Source organism: Marmota marmota, unplaced genomic scaffold (genome assembly GCF_001458135.2).
Source record: "Marmota marmota marmota unplaced genomic scaffold, marMar, whole genome shotgun sequence".
NCBI classification, from domain to species: Eukaryota; Metazoa; Chordata; class Mammalia; order Rodentia; family Sciuridae; genus Marmota; species Marmota marmota.
Window position 1 is genome coordinate 197,411 of NW_025999873.1, and position 17,426 is coordinate 214,836.

Genomic DNA, 17,426 nt, shown 5'->3' on the forward strand with positions numbered 1-17,426 from the left:
CCTCCAAGCACTCTACAAGCCACTGGTAACTCTCCGACATCCAAGTTCTCTATCAGACCTGTCTCTACCCAGACAAACTTGAGAATTCCCTTCAAAACCTTGCAGGCTGACGAGCCAGTCCGGAGGATGGGTGGAGGAGGTTGCCATGGAGACAGGTCCAGGGCCCCCGGGAAGTGAAGGCCAGAACTCTGGTTCCGATTGGCTCTGCAAGCGCGCAGCGTTCTCCTGGCGCACATGCGCAGTGGCGCAGAGGCGAGGTCGCGGCGAAGCCGAGGCGAGGGGGTTTCAGGCCGGGTTTCTCAGCACCGGGTTGGAACGTGCGCCTTCTTCTGGAGTCGCATAATCCTTCCCGAGAAAAGAAGTGGCAGAGCCAGAGGTCCCTCTGCAGCGCGGAACAGAGCCCGCCACGCAGGCGCCCGTGACGCCGCCGCCATTGTTGCCTGTGGCCTCTCGGGCCGCTTTGGCTGCGGAGTGACGGGGTCCCAGCGACAGGTAACGATGTCCCTGGCGCGAGTGTCCGTGAGATCAAGGCCAGACCCCCGAGCCCGTCGACGCTCAGGGCGCCGTGCTCGCGCCCTGCAGGGAAGGCACAGGGAGTGGAAGCTGGGGGTGGGGAGCCTGGGGACGCGCGTACCCATCGTTGCAAGTCGCTGGGGTCCTGGCTGTCCCCCCGCTGCCTTCTGCCTTCCTCTGAAAGGGACCGGCCAGGAAGGGGAGGCAAGCCAGGCGAGGCCATTGCATCTTCGCAGAGCCTTGTAAACAGTTCTCTTTGGTGTCACGACTGTGGTTGAGTAGGTCTGAGAGCTGGAGCAAGGGGACAGGTGGGTGTGGGTTCTCCTGCAGATCAGGCCACTAAGGAGGTTCTCTTCTGGAATCCTGGTCCCGAAAGTGTCCTTAAGGAACTGTTTCCTCCTGAAGCACTGAAATGTTTTCCTATCACAACAATCTTTTCCACTGCTTCCCAGTCCAAGGGCTTGTTTTTTCAGGCCTCTGGTAGTGAAAAACTAGAATAGTCTGGCATTAACATGCAAATCAGATAAATGGCTTGCCATTTTCCTCTGACAGTTCCCTTGGGAACCCTGAGCACTTTATTAAGAAGAAATTTTCTTCCCAGTTTATTCCCAGTAACGGTAGGTTTGCTGTATTCCTGAGGACCAGTTAAGTCATTACAGCCTCTGTTACATCAGTGACTAAAATCTCAAACATCTTTTTCTGTTAAAAAAATATATATATTTAATTTTTGTTTCAACAAATTAGAAGTTAGTCATTTTGCTCAGGATTCTTTAAATTATAGCTTCTAACACCATTTTGTGGTAGCTCCATCCTTCCCACTGCCCCTAAACACAATGAAGTTCTCTTACAAGTCCAAGAATAAAAGGGAAGAAGACGGAAGTAAACTCAAATAAACTAATTTGTGCATACAGAGGAGTGTGTGTGTGTGTGTGTGTGTGTGTGTATAGCAGAGTACACCAGAAATTCTTGACCTTGTGGTCCATTCTTGTGTTTCAGGGTCTCATTCATCCCTGCAAGTTCTGGGCTCAGATTTTGTAACTAAGGCCACTAACTCTACCTATATTCTGTTCTGCCCCTAGCTGCAGCAGCCCTTGATAAAAATGGTTTTATGGCTGTAGCATAAGACTTCAAGCAGTTGGCTAATTACTGGAGAAATAAAGGATATTGCCAGATTGACTATCCTGTCTATAGATATGTTAGCCTCAAGAAAGAGGATGACCAGTTCTTCACGCTCACAAATCCTTCTAATGTGGAAGCCAGACAAAGTTCAAAGTGGAACCCACAATGTTGAGAAGCAAACCCTTACTTCAAGACTCTTGCGTGACACTGAGACCTGTCGGCAGAATTTTAGGAATTTTCTGTACCCAGACCTGGCTGGTCCTCGAAAGGCATTGAGTCAACTCCGAGAGCTCTGCCTTAAGTGGTTGAGGCCTGAGATTCACTCAAAGGAACAAATCTTGGAACTACTGGTGCTGGAGCAGTTCCTAACCATCCTGCCTGGGGAGGTTAGGACTTGGGTAAAGTCCCAGTATCCAGAGAGCAGCGAGGAAGTGGTGACTCTGGTAGAGGATTTGACTCAGTTTCTAGAAGAGGAAGGTGAGAATTGTAGAGCAGAGAGGGGAGGAATCCCTGGGTGGTTAGAGAAGAGAATTAGTACTTCTGAGAATAGCTCCTTTAAAGAAATTGGAGAGAAGAAAGATAATTGAGTTAAGGAGTGAGAACAGGCTTTAACATGAGCCTCCCTACTACATAGTGTTCCCCTTCAAGATTGCTTAAACCAAACACACAATATCTAAAGCCAGAGGAGAAGTTTCGGGAGAGATTCACTTGACACAATCAAATTAACCTCTGTGTGAATCCCCAGAAAGGTAACTCGCAGAGGTTTATACCACTCTACTAATAAATCACTTGCATTGTGATTTCCAGAAAGATAGAAATTCCAAAGAATAGTCTCATCTTAAGAAAGAGACAATTCACACATTTTAGATCAAATAAGGATTTAGTAGAAAATACTGAATTTTCTACGTACACTTAACAGTCCCAGAGCAGACTTGTTTTTGAACTCTGCATTGATGTCTTAGGACAAGTGATTGGCCCTTCCCTCTGACTTTGAAGTATGAGTGCTTTTTCAGCTTTCTGTTCACTTCTCATTTTAAGAAAAGTCTAGGGCTGGGGTTGTACCTCAGTAGTGGAGCACTTGCCTTGCACATGTGAGGCACTGGGTTCAATCCTCAGCATCACATAAAAATAAATAAATTTTTTTTAAAAAGAAAAGTCTAAGCATCTAGCCAGGCACACTGACCCATACCTATAATCCCAGCTACTCCAGAGTTTGAAGCAAGAGGATCATAAATTTAAGGCCAGCCTCTGCAATTTAGCAAGACTCTCAAAATAAAACTTTATAAAGGCTGGCATGGAGCACAGTGACAGAGTACTTGCCTAGCATGTGTGAGTCCCTGGGTTAAAAGAGAGTCCCATTAAAAGAGAGAGAATAGTGTAGGCATGTATTTGGTGAAGGATTTCCTAGGCTATTTGAACAGGGCTAATATCCATAATGGTTTCTTTCTCTTCCATAGTTCCTCAGAACGCTGCTCTTTCCCAGGTGATTCAAGAGGAAGATCCCAGAGGAAGGCATGCTTTCCAGGCAGGGTGGCTCAATGACTTGGTAACCAAAGTGAGTTTAAGTTTCTTTTGTGATTTTAAAGTGCCTTCTTAGTATGAGAGAGCATTTTTTGTTGTGAATCCTACTCGATAGCTGGTGAACCCTCAAAAGCCCTAACTACTAGGACCTAAACCTGAGTTTCTCTCCTTCATTACCTTGAACTGTTCAGTAAATGTGCTCGCTTTCCCTTAATATGCCTTTCCTCACTCCTTGACTTTTAAGTTAGTAATACCATATAGAGGTTAAGAGATTAACCTACATGGCCAGGTGGAATCCAGGTTTTGGTTCCTGGCTCTGCCATTGAATTCATGATTTTGGAATAAGATATTTACCCACTTAGTCTAAGTTACTCATTTTCAATATGTAGAATTTACCTCTTAAGATTGTAAGAATAAAATATTATGAGACTTTTGGCTACCCTTTACTACCATTTATTAAGTGATTAATAAATAATATTTGCTAATATTATTTTTCCTCATTAACAAGTAATTAAAGGCTGTGTGTATTCTGTGATCTTGATCATGAGAGGTATTACACTAAGGAATAGCAATTTAGGCCACCTTAAGAGAAAGACTTATTGGGAAAATATACATGGCCTATAATTAAAAAACCTTGGACAATCAAATTAAAATGATTATTTATAGATGATGTGAACATTTACCTAGAGAACTAAGAAAATCAAGGGAAAAACTGTTAGAAACAGTAATTGAAAATTTGAGTAAAATGACTGCCACAGAAATAACATGCAAAAATGTATTCCTCTTTTACATATACATAAAAACCAGATGACAAAATTTTAAAAAATCTAAAACTAAGCATAGTATAAATTTTGCATCTTTCATATTTTATGCATCTTATAAGACATAAAAGAAACTATAATCACTTCTTTCTCAATTATAAATTTAATGTGACTTTAATATCCCAAAGTGATTTTTTTAAATTGTGATAATTATTTGAAAAAAAAATAACAGGTAACAGTAATCAAGAAATATTTTTAACAAAAATTTTTTTAAAAGGGAGCAAAAAGGGATACTAACCTTCCCGAACTGAGAGATGCATCTAAAAGTGCAGTGATTCAACAGTGTGGTTGTTGGTTTCAGTTTTGTTTTTTAAAAGAACATTACATTTATATTATAGAGCATATAAATGTGGTTTTTTTATTTTTATTTTTTAGTTGTAGATGACCTTTATTTTATTTTTTTTTAATTTTCATATGGTACCAAGGATCGAACCCAGTGCCTCATGCATGCTAGGCAAGCACTCTACCACTGAGCCACAACCCCACAACCCACAACCAACATGTTTATTATAACATGTTGAATTTATTCTTAGGATAAAACTTGAAAATCATTTAACTCTGTGTCATATGTGTTTAAAATTCAAAACCTCTTTCTCCTCATTTTTCTTCCTCTTTTTTGGGGGGTGGGGTGGGGGGCAGTGAGTGTGTGTGGTGCTGGGGATCAAACCCCAGGGACTTGAGCATGCTAGGCAAATGCGGTCTGCACCACCGACTATATCCCTTGGCCTACCCTTTTTCTTTAAACGAAAACCATCAGTGTGTACTCTAGTACTAATTGAAAAAAATAAATTTTCCTTTATTTTTAAACTTCTCATTAGGGCCCTTGAAGGATGCTGTGGTCTATACATTAGGTGAAGGTTTTGACTAGACAAACTTTTAGAGTCCTAAAATTTAATATTCTGTGATCCCCTATTCCTACCACCACATGCATACCCAGTCTTACTGCCCCCCTTCCCATTAGTTCTTGAGCCAAGTTAAGTTGTATTTGATATTTTAGGAATCAGTGACATTCAAAGATGTGGCTGTAGACATCACCCAAGAGGACTGGGAGCTAATGCGTCCTGTACAGAAGGAATTGTACAAGACAGTGACATTACAAAACTATTGGAACATGGTTTCTCTAGGTAAGGATTGTCCACACCTCTCCTCCCAGTGCCCCGCCCCCCCAGGGTATGTTTCTGCCCCTAGTTGTTAAGAAGGCTCTGAAGTACTTGGCTAAAAATAAGGTCTAGAGATAAGTGTTTCATCTCATTCAGACACAAAAATGACTGTGTTCTTCTTTTCCCAAATAAAAGATAACTAATGAAAGTTTTAATGCACAATTTCATAGTGCTGCCACTTGACGGCTTCTCAACACTGTCTTGCCCATTCTCTACTGCTCAAAGGAAAGAATTCTTCCGTAGGATCTCCAGACATACATTCTCTTGGGTAGCAGGAAATTTTTAATCCTTGTTCTGAAAAGGATGAGACCTAAGTATCTTACTAAATCATGTCCCTGAACTGTTATTTTCCTATAGAAGTCTTAGTAGAAGTCAGGTAATACATTTTTTACAGCTGTTTATTGTCCAGAATAAAATTCGTTATGCTCCTCCTGAACAGGACTGACCGTCTACAGACCAACTGTGATTCCCATATTGGAAGAACCATGGATGGTGATAAAAGAAATTTTAGAAGGCCCTAGTCCAGGTAAGAGAAAAGCCAGCACATGAGCTTCTTTGCACTTAATAGTCTATATCCAAAATGTTTTGAAATTATTTATCAAATATGGCCAAATCATTCTTTGCAAAGTCGTAACAGCTGGTAAAGAATTCTGAGCTGTTTTAGTATTGCTTTTTATAGAAGAAAGTAAAAAAGGAAGAGAGTTTTCAAATATTATTTTGGTACCTTTCCCCTGTGTCCCTTCTCATTTTATCCTATGTGACCCCTAAGTACCATCTTTTAGAGCTTCTCTGGGACTTTCATTGCTCCATTTTCAAAACTTACATTTGAGTTTCTTTTTTTCTGTTAACTAACAAACCCCTATATCTCCTGTCTCCACTTTCTTAATTTCCTTCTTTTTTATTTCCAAATTACTTTAAAACTTATATATTCACAAAATTAAAATTTTTTTAAATATATAAAGCCATATATAGAGACAAAAGTCTCCCACCTACATACCATATTCACCCAGTTGCTACATCGTCCAGCAGCAACCACTCTTATTAGATCTTGACTATTAACCACTGTTTTCCTATAGAGGCTTCCTTCCAGGTAAGTCTTGAACAACTGTTCATCTCCACAATAAAACCTGGATTTTAACATGATTTTAGTATTTTTTTTATTTTTAAATAAAATCTGGCTCTGTGTTATAGGTAAACAGTTGTTTCAGATATCTATTTGGAGTTGAATGGGTGATTGGGTTTTTTTGCACATAAAGTTAATAGAAAATTTTTTCCTCCATTTTGCAACATAAACAGTAGCATACTATGCATATTGTTTTGTTCTTAGCATATTTTACCTGAAAATATCTCTTGAAAAATGTTCCAAATGAGCGTGTGAAGAGCTTTTTCATTTCTTTTTTAATATCTGCATCATATTTTATTGGTTGTCTTATAATTTATTGAACTTGTCCCCATTGATGGCCTTTTTGATTGTTACCGTTCATTCTTCTCTCCTCCACAATTTTATTTAAGACTTCAAACCTAAAGAAAAGTTACACAATATATTGAACAACTATATACTTTTTACCTGAAATCACTAATTATCATTTAGACATTTTACACACACCTTTGTTTTTGCACTGAACCATTTGAAATTTAGTCATAATATCTTACCCCTGAATATCTCCTAAAAGCATGAACATTCTTCTACATAAGCACACCACCATTCTCTCTCTAGATATTTAACATTTATACAATAGTTATTGATATATCTGGCCAAATATTCAGATTTCCTCAAATATCCTTTATAGATATTTTCCTCCCCAGTCTAGGATCCAGTCAGAAATCTCATGTTCCATTTATTTATCTCACATCATTAGTCCCCTCCCCCTTTTTTTTTTAGTTGTCAATGGATCTTTATTCATATGCAGTGCTGAGAATAGAACCCTGTGCCTCCCACATGACAGACAAGTACTCTACCACTGACCCACCAGTCCAGCCCTCATTAGTCCTTTTTTTTTTAAAGAGAGAGAATTTTTAATATTTATTTTTTAGTTTTCGGTGGACACAACATCTTTATTTTATTTATTTATTTATTTATTTAAATGTGGTGCTGAGGATGGAACCCAGTACCCCACCCCATGCCAGGCGAGCACGCTACCACTTGAACCCTATCCCCAGCCCCAAGTCCCTTTTAACATAGAAGTGTTCTTCAACCTTTTTTCCTTTCTGTTTTTTTTCCCCCTGTACCAGGGATTGAACCCAAAAGTGCTTAACCACTGAGCCATATCCCAGACCTTTTTTATATTTTATTTTGAGACAGGATCTTGCTAAGTTGCTTAGGGCCTCACTCAACTGTTGAAGCTGCCTTTGAATTTGTGATCCTCCTGCCTCAACCTCCCAAGCTACTGGGATTACAAACATGCACCACTTAATCTTTCATGACTATTGACCTTTTTTAAAGGATCCAAGCCAGATTTTTGTTGTTGTTGTTATTGTTTGTTTTTACTGTTAGAATGCCCATATTGTCCCTGAAGGATGGGCCTTCTAAAATTTCTAACACCATCCATGGTTCTTCCAATATGGGAATTACATTTGGTCTGTACACGGTCAGTCCTGTTCAGGAGGAGCATAACGAATTTTATCCTGGACAATAAATAGCTGAAAATTTTTTTTTCTTTTAGCTTTGCCTGATTTTTTTCCTCTTAATTAAATTCAGATTAAACATTTTGTCAAAAATATTTCAAAGGTGATGTTGCTTTCCATGCACTTCCTCAAGAGGCTCATTTCCTAGTTTATCTCCTCATTGATGATCCTCAGTTTGTTTAAGGTGGTGTCTACAGGTCACTTCATTTTAAAGGTGCATTATTTTTTTCCTCATTTAATAAATAAGTAGTCTATGGAGTGATACTTTGAGGGCACATAACTGTTCTATTCCTTGACAGCCTTTCACTTAAGGTTTTTAATATCCATTGATGATCCTTGCCTAATATCCATTGATGATCCTTGCCTTGTTACATTGCTGGTTGCAAAACTGTGATTTTTTTTTTTTTCTTGATTCATAGTCTCTTCTAAATGATTAATAGCATCCTCCAGTAAAGAGCAGGTCTTCCAGGGGCGGTAGTGCACTAGCCTGGCATGCACGGGACGCTGAGTTCGATCCTCAACATCACATAAAAATAAAAAATAAAAAGATATTAAAAAAAGAAAGAAAGAAAAAGAACAAGTCTTCCGCCCCGCTTGGCTGGGGGGCGCCTCTCCTTGCACACCCAGCACTCTGGGGTCGTGCTGCGAAGCCGGCGGCCTCTTAAGGCTCCTTCCCCTCCAGCTTTGTGACCCTCTCTGCGTGTCTCTTTGCCTCCTACCTCCTGGTGGGCTCCACCTTCACCAGGCCCGCCAGTTTGGTCCCATTTCCTTATGTAGTTAAGATCCCTAACAGCAACAGTTACTTTTTTTTTTTTTAATTATACATGGACACAATATCTTTATTTCATTTATTTTTATATGGTGCTCAAGATCGAACCCAGTGGGGTTCGATCTTGAGCACCACATAAAAATAAATGAGGCCAGCGTTTGGCCACTGATCCGCAACTCCATCCGCAGTTGGCCATTTCACGTATGCATATTTGAGGGCCCTTACCTGCCCCGGCGGAGAAATTGAGGCAACAAAATGGTGGACCGGAAGTGAAAGCGCAGGGACTATGGCTTCTGGCGGAGGAATCTCTGGCGGAGGAATCTGTAGTGGAAAACTGATTAGGAATATAACGTTTCTATCGAGCAGGAAGGAAATGGAAAAAAAAAAAAAAGAATAGGTCTTCCTCCTTCCCATTTTTTATGTTTATGAGCCACACACATGGACTAAGGGAATTTTTTAAGATTCAAAGTGCTAGTTTATTCATTCCAGTTATTTTGTTGTTTTGGTTTTAATACCCAGCTGTCCCACATTTGGGCAACGTGAGTCAGTCAAACCAAGGCCACCATCTCTCTGACACAACTATTAGTCTTGGAGCGTTTCCTTGCTTTCTGGTATAATAGATATTCTTTAGGCTCCCCTTTTACTTACCTTAGACCTGGAATTTCTCCAAGGAGGAAAAAAAAAAAAAAATATATATATATATATATATATATATATATATATATATATATATATATATATATATACACATATACACATATACACATATACACATATATATACATACATACATATAGTTTTAGGTGGACACAATACTTTTATTTATTTATATGTGGTGCTGAGGGTGGAACCCACGGCCTCACACGTGCTAGGCAGGCGCTCACCCACTGAGTCCCAGCCCCAGCCCCCATCTTCACCGTTTTCAAGTTCAGTAGTGATTAATAATTTACATTGTTGTACAACTAATCTCCACAACGTTTTCATCTTATAAAACTGAAAGTCTGTGCTTATTAAATAACAACTCCTCATTTCTCCTTCCCTCACTCTCTGGTAACCACCATTCTACATTGTTTCTATAAATTTGATGATTCTAAATATAGCATATAAGTGAAATCATACAATATTTGATTTTTTTTTTACTGTCTTATTTCACTTAGCATAATGTCTTCAAAGGGTCATCCATGTTGTCAGAAGTTTTGGGGCGTTTTTTCCCACATTTTTTTGACTCTTTTATTTCTTATTTTTTATTAGTACATTATAATTATGCATAACAATGGGATTCAGTTTTACATATGCCTATATCTACTTTATATATAGTTGTTGGTTTTCTGTGTGTGTGTGTGTGTGTGTGTGTGTGTGTGTGTGTTGCTGGGGATTGAACCCAGGGCCTTACCAACTGAGCTATATCCCCAGCCCTATAGTTTTTGTTTGTTTTTGTTACCAGGGATTGAGCCCAGGACTGCTTAACCACTAAGCCATATCCCCCGCCCCTTTTTTATATTTTTATTTGAAGACAGGTTCTCACTGTGTTGTTTAGGTCCTCACTAAGTTTCCTCACTTAAAGTCCTCCTGCCTCAGCCTCCCAGACTGTTGGGATTACAGGCATGTGCCACTGTGCCCAGCAGTTTTGGGGTTTTTTGTTTGTTTGTTTGTTTTTTAAAGTCATGAGTTCTTACTCATAACTCTTAATTCAAATCCAATAGCAGAAGACTTTTTCATTTTGTATATTTCAATATTGTATTTTGTGCCTTCTTTCCCATACACTGAATAAGCTGTTTTTCACCATAATCGATATATTTACTTGTTTGTTCTATCATATGTTACACACAGAAATAGTTTCAGAATTATACCAAGGTCACTACCAAATTGTCTAGAATATTCAAGGCTTCTTTGCAGTCCTTTTAGTCGTTGGAATAGATCCCATTAAGGGGAGTGTTTTCTTTCTAAATTATCTTTTATTTTACATTTTTGAGTATGTAAAAACATTAACATTGGTCAGAAGCCAAAACTATATAAAAGATATGCACTCCCATATCTTCTACACTTTTCCCATCCACTACCTATAGATAACCATATTCATTTGTTTCTGGTTTATCTGTCCTATTTTCTCTTTGCAAAAAATAAATCATTGATACATTCTTTCACATCTTGCTTTCCTATTCTTTTTTTTTCTTATTTAGACTTATATGTCTACCAATATTGATGCTAGAATATAACATTAATTGTAATAGTTAAACAATAATAACAGAACAGTCTATACTGCCTTAGAGTGAATTGCTTCACTATTTTAAAAAAAATAACTTATGGTAATTAGGTATTTCAAGGTTCATACTATTTGAAAAACTAATTCTTTTTCATAATTTATGGCCTTTAGTTGGCAAAATGGTACAAAATATACCTGTAGCACACTAAATTCATTGGAGAATCAATTCAGCACACTGGAAACAGTGAGAAAACGCATGAACTATAATGGAAATGAGCCTGGACTAGAATTAGTATAGTGTCTGGGGAGATGCTGCCAATCTGGGAGTACTTAGACCTAACTTCACAGCATGAGAAGTTTTTTAGACCTTTCAGAGAGCACAAATTAGAGCTATCAATGCCCAAGAAGGGGCAGTTTGTAGTTATGCATTTTAAGAAAAGATTTTGCTCCTTCAAGAGAACAAACACCAAGACTGAGAAAGGCAAGTTATTTCTTTCCCCCTATGGAGGTTAGTTTTTTGGGGTTTTGTTATTCTTGCATCATATTTAATCCTATTTGCAAGGGACTCCTCCCAGCTTCACTTTTAGTTGGGCTTCTGACACATGAGCCTTTGCACACTCAAAATGGAAGCTCAAGGTTATCAATGGGATGAAGGAGCCATCTCAAACAACCAACTTCAGCTGTAACTGCCTTCCTTCCTGCTTTTTGTTTTTGTTTTTGTTTTATTGTTTTTATTTGTTTGGAGTTTTTTGTTTGTTTGTTTGTTTGTACTTGGGATTGAACCCCAGGGTACTTAATCAATGAGCCACATACTTAGCCCTCTTTTTTATTTTGAGAAGGGTCTTGCTAAGTTGCTGAAGCTGTCTCCAAACTTTTGATCCTCCTGCCTCAACCTCCCTAGCTGCTGAGTTTACAGGCATGAGCCACCAGTACCCAGCTGCCTTCCTGCTTTTACTTGATTTTTGGCCTCTGAGGATTTTACTGTCTTTCCAGATCAGAGATATATAATAAATAGAACATTTAGTTAGAATACCTAACCAGTTTTGCTTCAAGAAATGAAAACTTTGGTAATTCATAAATAGAATACTACTTTTGGTCTTTAGTAGCCATTATAGTCTTAGAACTTTCATAGTTCTTTATGTTTATACAGGACCTAGCCATTCTTTCTGGCTGAGCTCAAATCATACCTCTCCACTGAGGCTTTTCTTGATTACCTAAGTCAGTGTTGATCTTCTATATTAGAAATATTACACCACTGTTTGGTCTAATATTAGCCAGCAGATACCACTTTTTACAACCATTTTGGTTAAGAATATATACATTTTTAAGCCCTGCTTATTGATCTCAGTTTGTTTAATTTCTAATAACCTGATTTTTTTAAAAATGTATTATTGGGCTGGGGATGTGGCTCAAGTGGTAGCGCGCCCGTCTGGCATGCGTGTGGCCCGGGTTCGATCCTCAGCACCACATACAAACAAAGATGTTGTGTCTGCCGAAAACTAAGAAATAAAATATTTTTTAAAAAAATGTATTATTATAGTAGTATTGTGTTCATGGTCATCATTCAAACTTGTTGCTTAAGCTTATTAATTATAACTATAGGGCTGGGGATGTGGCTCAGTGGTAGATAGTGGTACTTGCCTAACATTATGAGCTCCTGGGTTTTATCCCCAGCACTTAAAAAAAATAACTGTAATACTTCCTTTTCAGGTATATGCAGATTGCCATAGACTGATTCTGATTAGATAGAAGTTAAACTGAGCTTATGGTACTAGCCCATCCTTTTTTTGTATGTGTTTACTTACATTCTCATTTTGTTATTTTGGGGCAGGGTAACAAATCCTGGTTTGAGAAAGTTGGTTTTAATTTTTTTTTCCTTCTATAACAGTATAATAACATTTCTAGTACTTAATAGCAGAAAAATAATATAGTAAATTGATTGAAAATTAGAAAATAAAACCTATAATTATTATTTTTCAACTTCATCTAATATGTCTGTATACTAGCTATGATTCTGCTTTTTTCATTTAACATTACTCCTAAATATTTTCTTGTGTCAATTATGATTTATGTATTTGAGTAAAAGTAGTTTGTAAATTCAAGCACTACAAGGAAGCAAATTTCATATGTGTCTCTTTCCCCTGGGTCATTACTAGTATCTCCTCTCCTTAAATTATCAGTGTCTTTCTGTACCTGTCTATAATACATAGAGCATATCTTTACATAGGTGGGATCTTGCTCTACCTGCTGCTACATACCTGCCTTTCTTCACTTAACCATGTGTCCTCAACACCTTTTCATATAAATGTACCTAGATCTATTTTTATCAGTTATCAATATTCTACTACCCTCTATTCTAGCAAGTCTCTTACTGATTTATGTAGCTAAGATTTTCAATATCTATATACTCTCCTACTGAAGGAATATGTTGATAAAGTTATTGTACTTTGAGCTGCATCTTAAAAAGTTTCTGAACTATCTAGGACTATTTTTCCTATATTTTAAATTCTATATTTGATATTATAGTATATAATTCTTAATACTTACAAGTTATATGCTTCCCACCATTTCAAAAGATTATAACATGAAATTTGTTTCAAATTATCATACTGGAAACATAATAGGCATCAACAAATATATACTTGACTGCCTCATAGCCAGTTTCTTGTGTATTTGGTTTTTTGTGTGTGTGCACACTTTGATTTGAGTTTACCTTTTTACAAATTATTCTTATTTATTTTATCAGTTAAAAATTGAGTGGCAGGGCTGGGGTTGTGGCTCAGCAGTCGAGCACTCACCTTGCAAGTGTGGGACCCTGGGTTCGATCCTCAGCACCACATAAAAATAAATAAATTAAATAAAGGTATAAAAAAATTGAGTAGCTACCATATCCAAAGTCTTGAGCCAATTTTATGAAGGAAATAGAAACAGAAGCTATTCCCAGAGTTTATGTATAAGTTAAAAATATAAGAAGCACACAAAATTGTGAGATAATCATATAAGGCCAAATTTCATCATTAGCTCAATATTATATTAGGTTGAACCATGCCAAAATTGTTGACAGTCAGCCATTTTGACCTATAAAAAAGACAATTTCATATATGAATCAACCTACACTATATTTTAGATTCTAAGAAGGAGCTGAACTATAACCATTTTTTATAATAGGTAGAGAAGGTATCATAAAAGGGGGCCTAGAGTTTGGGATTAGCACAGAACCTATAGGCCCTGTGGGAATAGTGGATAACTTCAAACTAAGTTAAGCAGAATATGAAGTGTAGGGGATATAGTAGAAGAGGACTATTTTTCTACTATAAGGGGATTGAATGCCAAATGGAGGTATTTTCAGCTTTTTCTTTTTCTGTTATGTTTTATTTTGTTTCCTGGTACTGAAAATAGAAGCAAGAGCCAGGAAAGTGCTCTACTGCAGAGCTACATTCCTAGTCCTTTTTTTCCTCCTTTAACCCTTTTAAGCCAGTGGCCCTCAAACTTTGCATGCAGCAAAACTACTTTTTGGTACTTGCTAAAACAAATTGTTCAGCCCCACCACCATAGTTTCTAATTCAGTATGTCTGGATAAGACCCAATAATTTTAATGCATTTCCAGGGAATAGTAATGCTTTTTATTGCTACTCTTGAGATTGTACTTTGAGAGCAGTTGCCTCAGGCTACTGAAGATACACTAGAGATATTTTTCAACTTCATTTAATATGTCTGTATACTAGCTATGATACTGCTCAGTGGCTCAGGAGGCTGAGGGAGGAGGATCCATGTTCAAATACAGCCTCAGCAATTTAGTAAGGTCCTAAGCAACTTAGCAAGACCCTGTCTCAAAATAAAAAATAATATATAGGCTGGGGATGTAGCTCAGTGGTAAAGCACCCCTGGGTTCAATCCCCAGTACCCCCTAAACACACACACACACACACACACACACACACACAGAGAGAGAGAGAGAGAGAGAGAAAGTATTCCATGAGATTGCTTTAGGAATGTTATATGGGTTTATGCAGGGTAGATTGAAAGAGGGAGTAGAGTCAGCATGCTTACTTTATGAAAACGTATAAATTACTCCATGAAGTAATTTATCCCAAATAGCCATATCTTCTGTTTTCACTTGACTTAGCTTTGTCTATTTTATTTACTCTGTACCCAGGCTGAAGAGTGAGGAGCTTCTCTGTTTTGAATAATTTAGTCTCTTGTTTTGCTGCCCTTTTATTCTCCTTTCCTAAACTTTAAGGATCAAGTTATTGAGATTGTCAGAGCTATAGTCTTTAGGCACTTTATTCATGTTGTTATTATTATTATTATTTTTTTTTTTTGCCAAACAGAGGAAGACTTTTTATATTGTTTTTTCATTTTCAGAATGGGAAACTGAAGCCCAAACATGTACTCCAGTAAAAGATATTCCTAAACTCAAACAGGATGGAACCCAGACCATCAAATTGGAAGAACCATATGACTATGATGACAGATTAGAGAGAGAAACAACAAACGTCTTCAAGAAATTTCCCACTAATGAATATGATTTCAGTTTGAAGTCTGATTTTTCACAAGAAGATGATCCTACAGAAGAATATCTTAGTAAATATGATATATATAGAAATAATTTTGAAAAGCATTCAAACCTAATTGTACAGTTTGATACACAATCAGATAATAAAACTTCTATCTATAATGAAAGCAAGGCAAACTTCAGTAATGTCTCATATGGTATTGTACATGGGAAAATACTTCCTGGAGAGAAGCCTTATAAATGTAATGTGTGTGGGAAAAAATTTAGGAAATACCCATCCCTCCTGAAACACCAAAGTACCCATGCCAAAGAGAAATCTTATGAATGTGAAGAATGTGGGAAAGAGTTTAGGCATATCTCATCCCTAATTGCACATCAGAGAATGCATACTGGAGAAAAACCATATGAATGTCACCAGTGTGGTAAAGCCTTCAGCCAGCGTGCACACCTCACCATACATCAGAGAATTCACACTGGAGAGAAACCCTATAAGTGTGATGATTGTGGAAAAGACTTTAGCCAGCGTGCACACCTTACTATACATCAAAGGACACATACTGGAGAGAAACCATATAAATGCTTGGAATGTGGTAAAACCTTCAGTCATAGTTCATCACTGATTAATCATCAAAGAGTTCATACTGGAGAAAAACCTTACATATGCAACGAATGTGGGAAAACTTTCAGTCAGAGTACACACCTTCTGCAGCATCAAAAAATACATACTGGGAAAAAACCATATAAATGCAATGAGTGTTGGAAAGTTTTTAGTCAGAGCACTTACCTTATTCGACATCAGAGAATTCATTCTGGAGAGAAGTGTTATAAATGTAATGAATGTGGAAAGGCCTTTGCTCATTCCTCAACTCTTATTCAACATCAAACTACTCACACTGGAGAAAAATCCTATATATGTAATATATGTGGGAAAGCCTTCAGCCAGAGTGCAAACCTCACTCAGCATCATAGAACACATACTGGAGAAAAACCATATAAATGTAGTGTGTGTGGGAAGGCATTCAGCCAGAGTGTGCATCTTACTCAACATCAAAGGATTCATAATGGAGAAAAACCCTTTAAATGCAATATATGTGGGAAAGCTTATAGACAGGGTGCAAATCTTACCCAACATCAAAGAATTCATACTGGAGAGAAACCCTATAAATGTAATGAATGTGGGAAAGCTTTTATTTATTCTTCATCACTTAATCAACATCAGAGAACTCATACTGGGGAGAGACCCTATAAATGTAATGAATGTGACAAAGATTTTAGCCAGAGAACATGCCTTATTCAACACCAGAGAATTCACACAGGAGAGAAGCCCTATGCATGTCGTATATGTGGTAAATCTTTCACTCAGAGTACAAACCTTATTCAGCATCAACGTGTTCATACGGGGGTCAAACATCGTAATTAATGGATATGGGAGACTTCATTTAGGTTTTTCAACTTGATCCTTAAATTTTACTTTGTGTGCTCTGTGTGTTAAAACATTAAAAATAAATCTGAAGAAGTGCAATATGTTAGATACTCAGCAGAAGTATCCGTATTAGTAATATGGATATAACTCATTTAAATTTTATATGAAATTTAAAAAGGAAACTTCATTGACTTAGCCTTTATTTGATATCAGCTTAATTCATTTCAGAGAAAAATATGAAATGATATTCAAAAACTTGTAATTCATCAACTCAATGTATTTCATAGACTTCTTGAGGCCTTATGAATGTTACTTGGGAAAGTATCCATCAAGTATATTTCACACTGGAGAGTAACCTTGGAATTATAGAAAAGAAAAAAAAATTCTTTGGGGCCTTCATTTCTTCCCAGCTTGGAAGCCTTAAAATAATTAAAGGTTACTTTCCCTTTTCCTATTATGCCATAACTGTAATATGGATCCAATAGATTTGGAGGAAAAAAAACAGTTGAAATTATCTCAAAGATTTCTGTGCAACCAACATTTAACTGCACTTTCCCTCAAATACTGAAATATTAAAGGAAGTGAAGCTTAAGGAAAGATGATCTGTTAGGACAGAGAAACTAATGTATATAACTCTTAGATGTGTACAGATTTAAATAGGCAAATATTAAAGACCCCCAAGATTAATCTTTAAAACAGGTTAGCCTTAGTTTCACCAGATTTTAACATCCAAGGTTATCCTGAAGGAAAATTAGG

The 17,426-nt window shown here is 37.4% G+C and overlaps 1 protein-coding gene across 2 annotated transcripts; it reads left to right on the top strand.

The window, feature by feature from the left end:
• The first annotated feature begins 352 nt into the window (after positions 1–352).
• Znf287 (zinc finger protein 287) lies at positions 353–17,163 on the top strand. 2 transcript variants are annotated; one of them, XM_048785840.1, is made up of 6 exons: positions 353–492; positions 1,593–2,109; positions 3,090–3,187; positions 4,972–5,098; positions 5,574–5,660; positions 15,097–17,163. In XM_048785840.1, exons 2-6 carry the CDS (start codon positions 1,707–1,709, stop codon positions 16,665–16,667), a joined length of 2,286 nt encoding a protein of 761 aa, XP_048641797.1. In that variant the 5' UTR covers positions 353–492; positions 1,593–1,706; the 3' UTR covers positions 16,668–17,163. The 2 variants fall into 2 exon arrangements, with proteins under 2 accessions (XP_048641797.1, XP_015362314.1); XM_015506828.2 differs by having other exon boundaries at positions 368–492; positions 1,510–2,109.
• The last annotated feature ends 263 nt before the right edge of the window (positions 17,164–17,426 follow it).

Bases quoted from the DNA above. Each gene is read 5' to 3' on its own strand.
- Znf287 (XM_048785840.1), top strand. From the start codon at position 1,707: ATGTTAGCCTCAAGAAAGAGGATGACCAGTTCTTCACGCTCACAAATC. The intron at 3,188-4,971 runs GTGAGTTTAAGT...TTGATATTTTAG, and splicing joins TCAATGACTTGGTAACCAAA to GAATCAGTGACATTCAAAGA. The intron at 5,661-15,096 runs GTAAGAGAAAAG...TTTCATTTTCAG, and splicing joins TTTAGAAGGCCCTAGTCCAG to AATGGGAAACTGAAGCCCAA.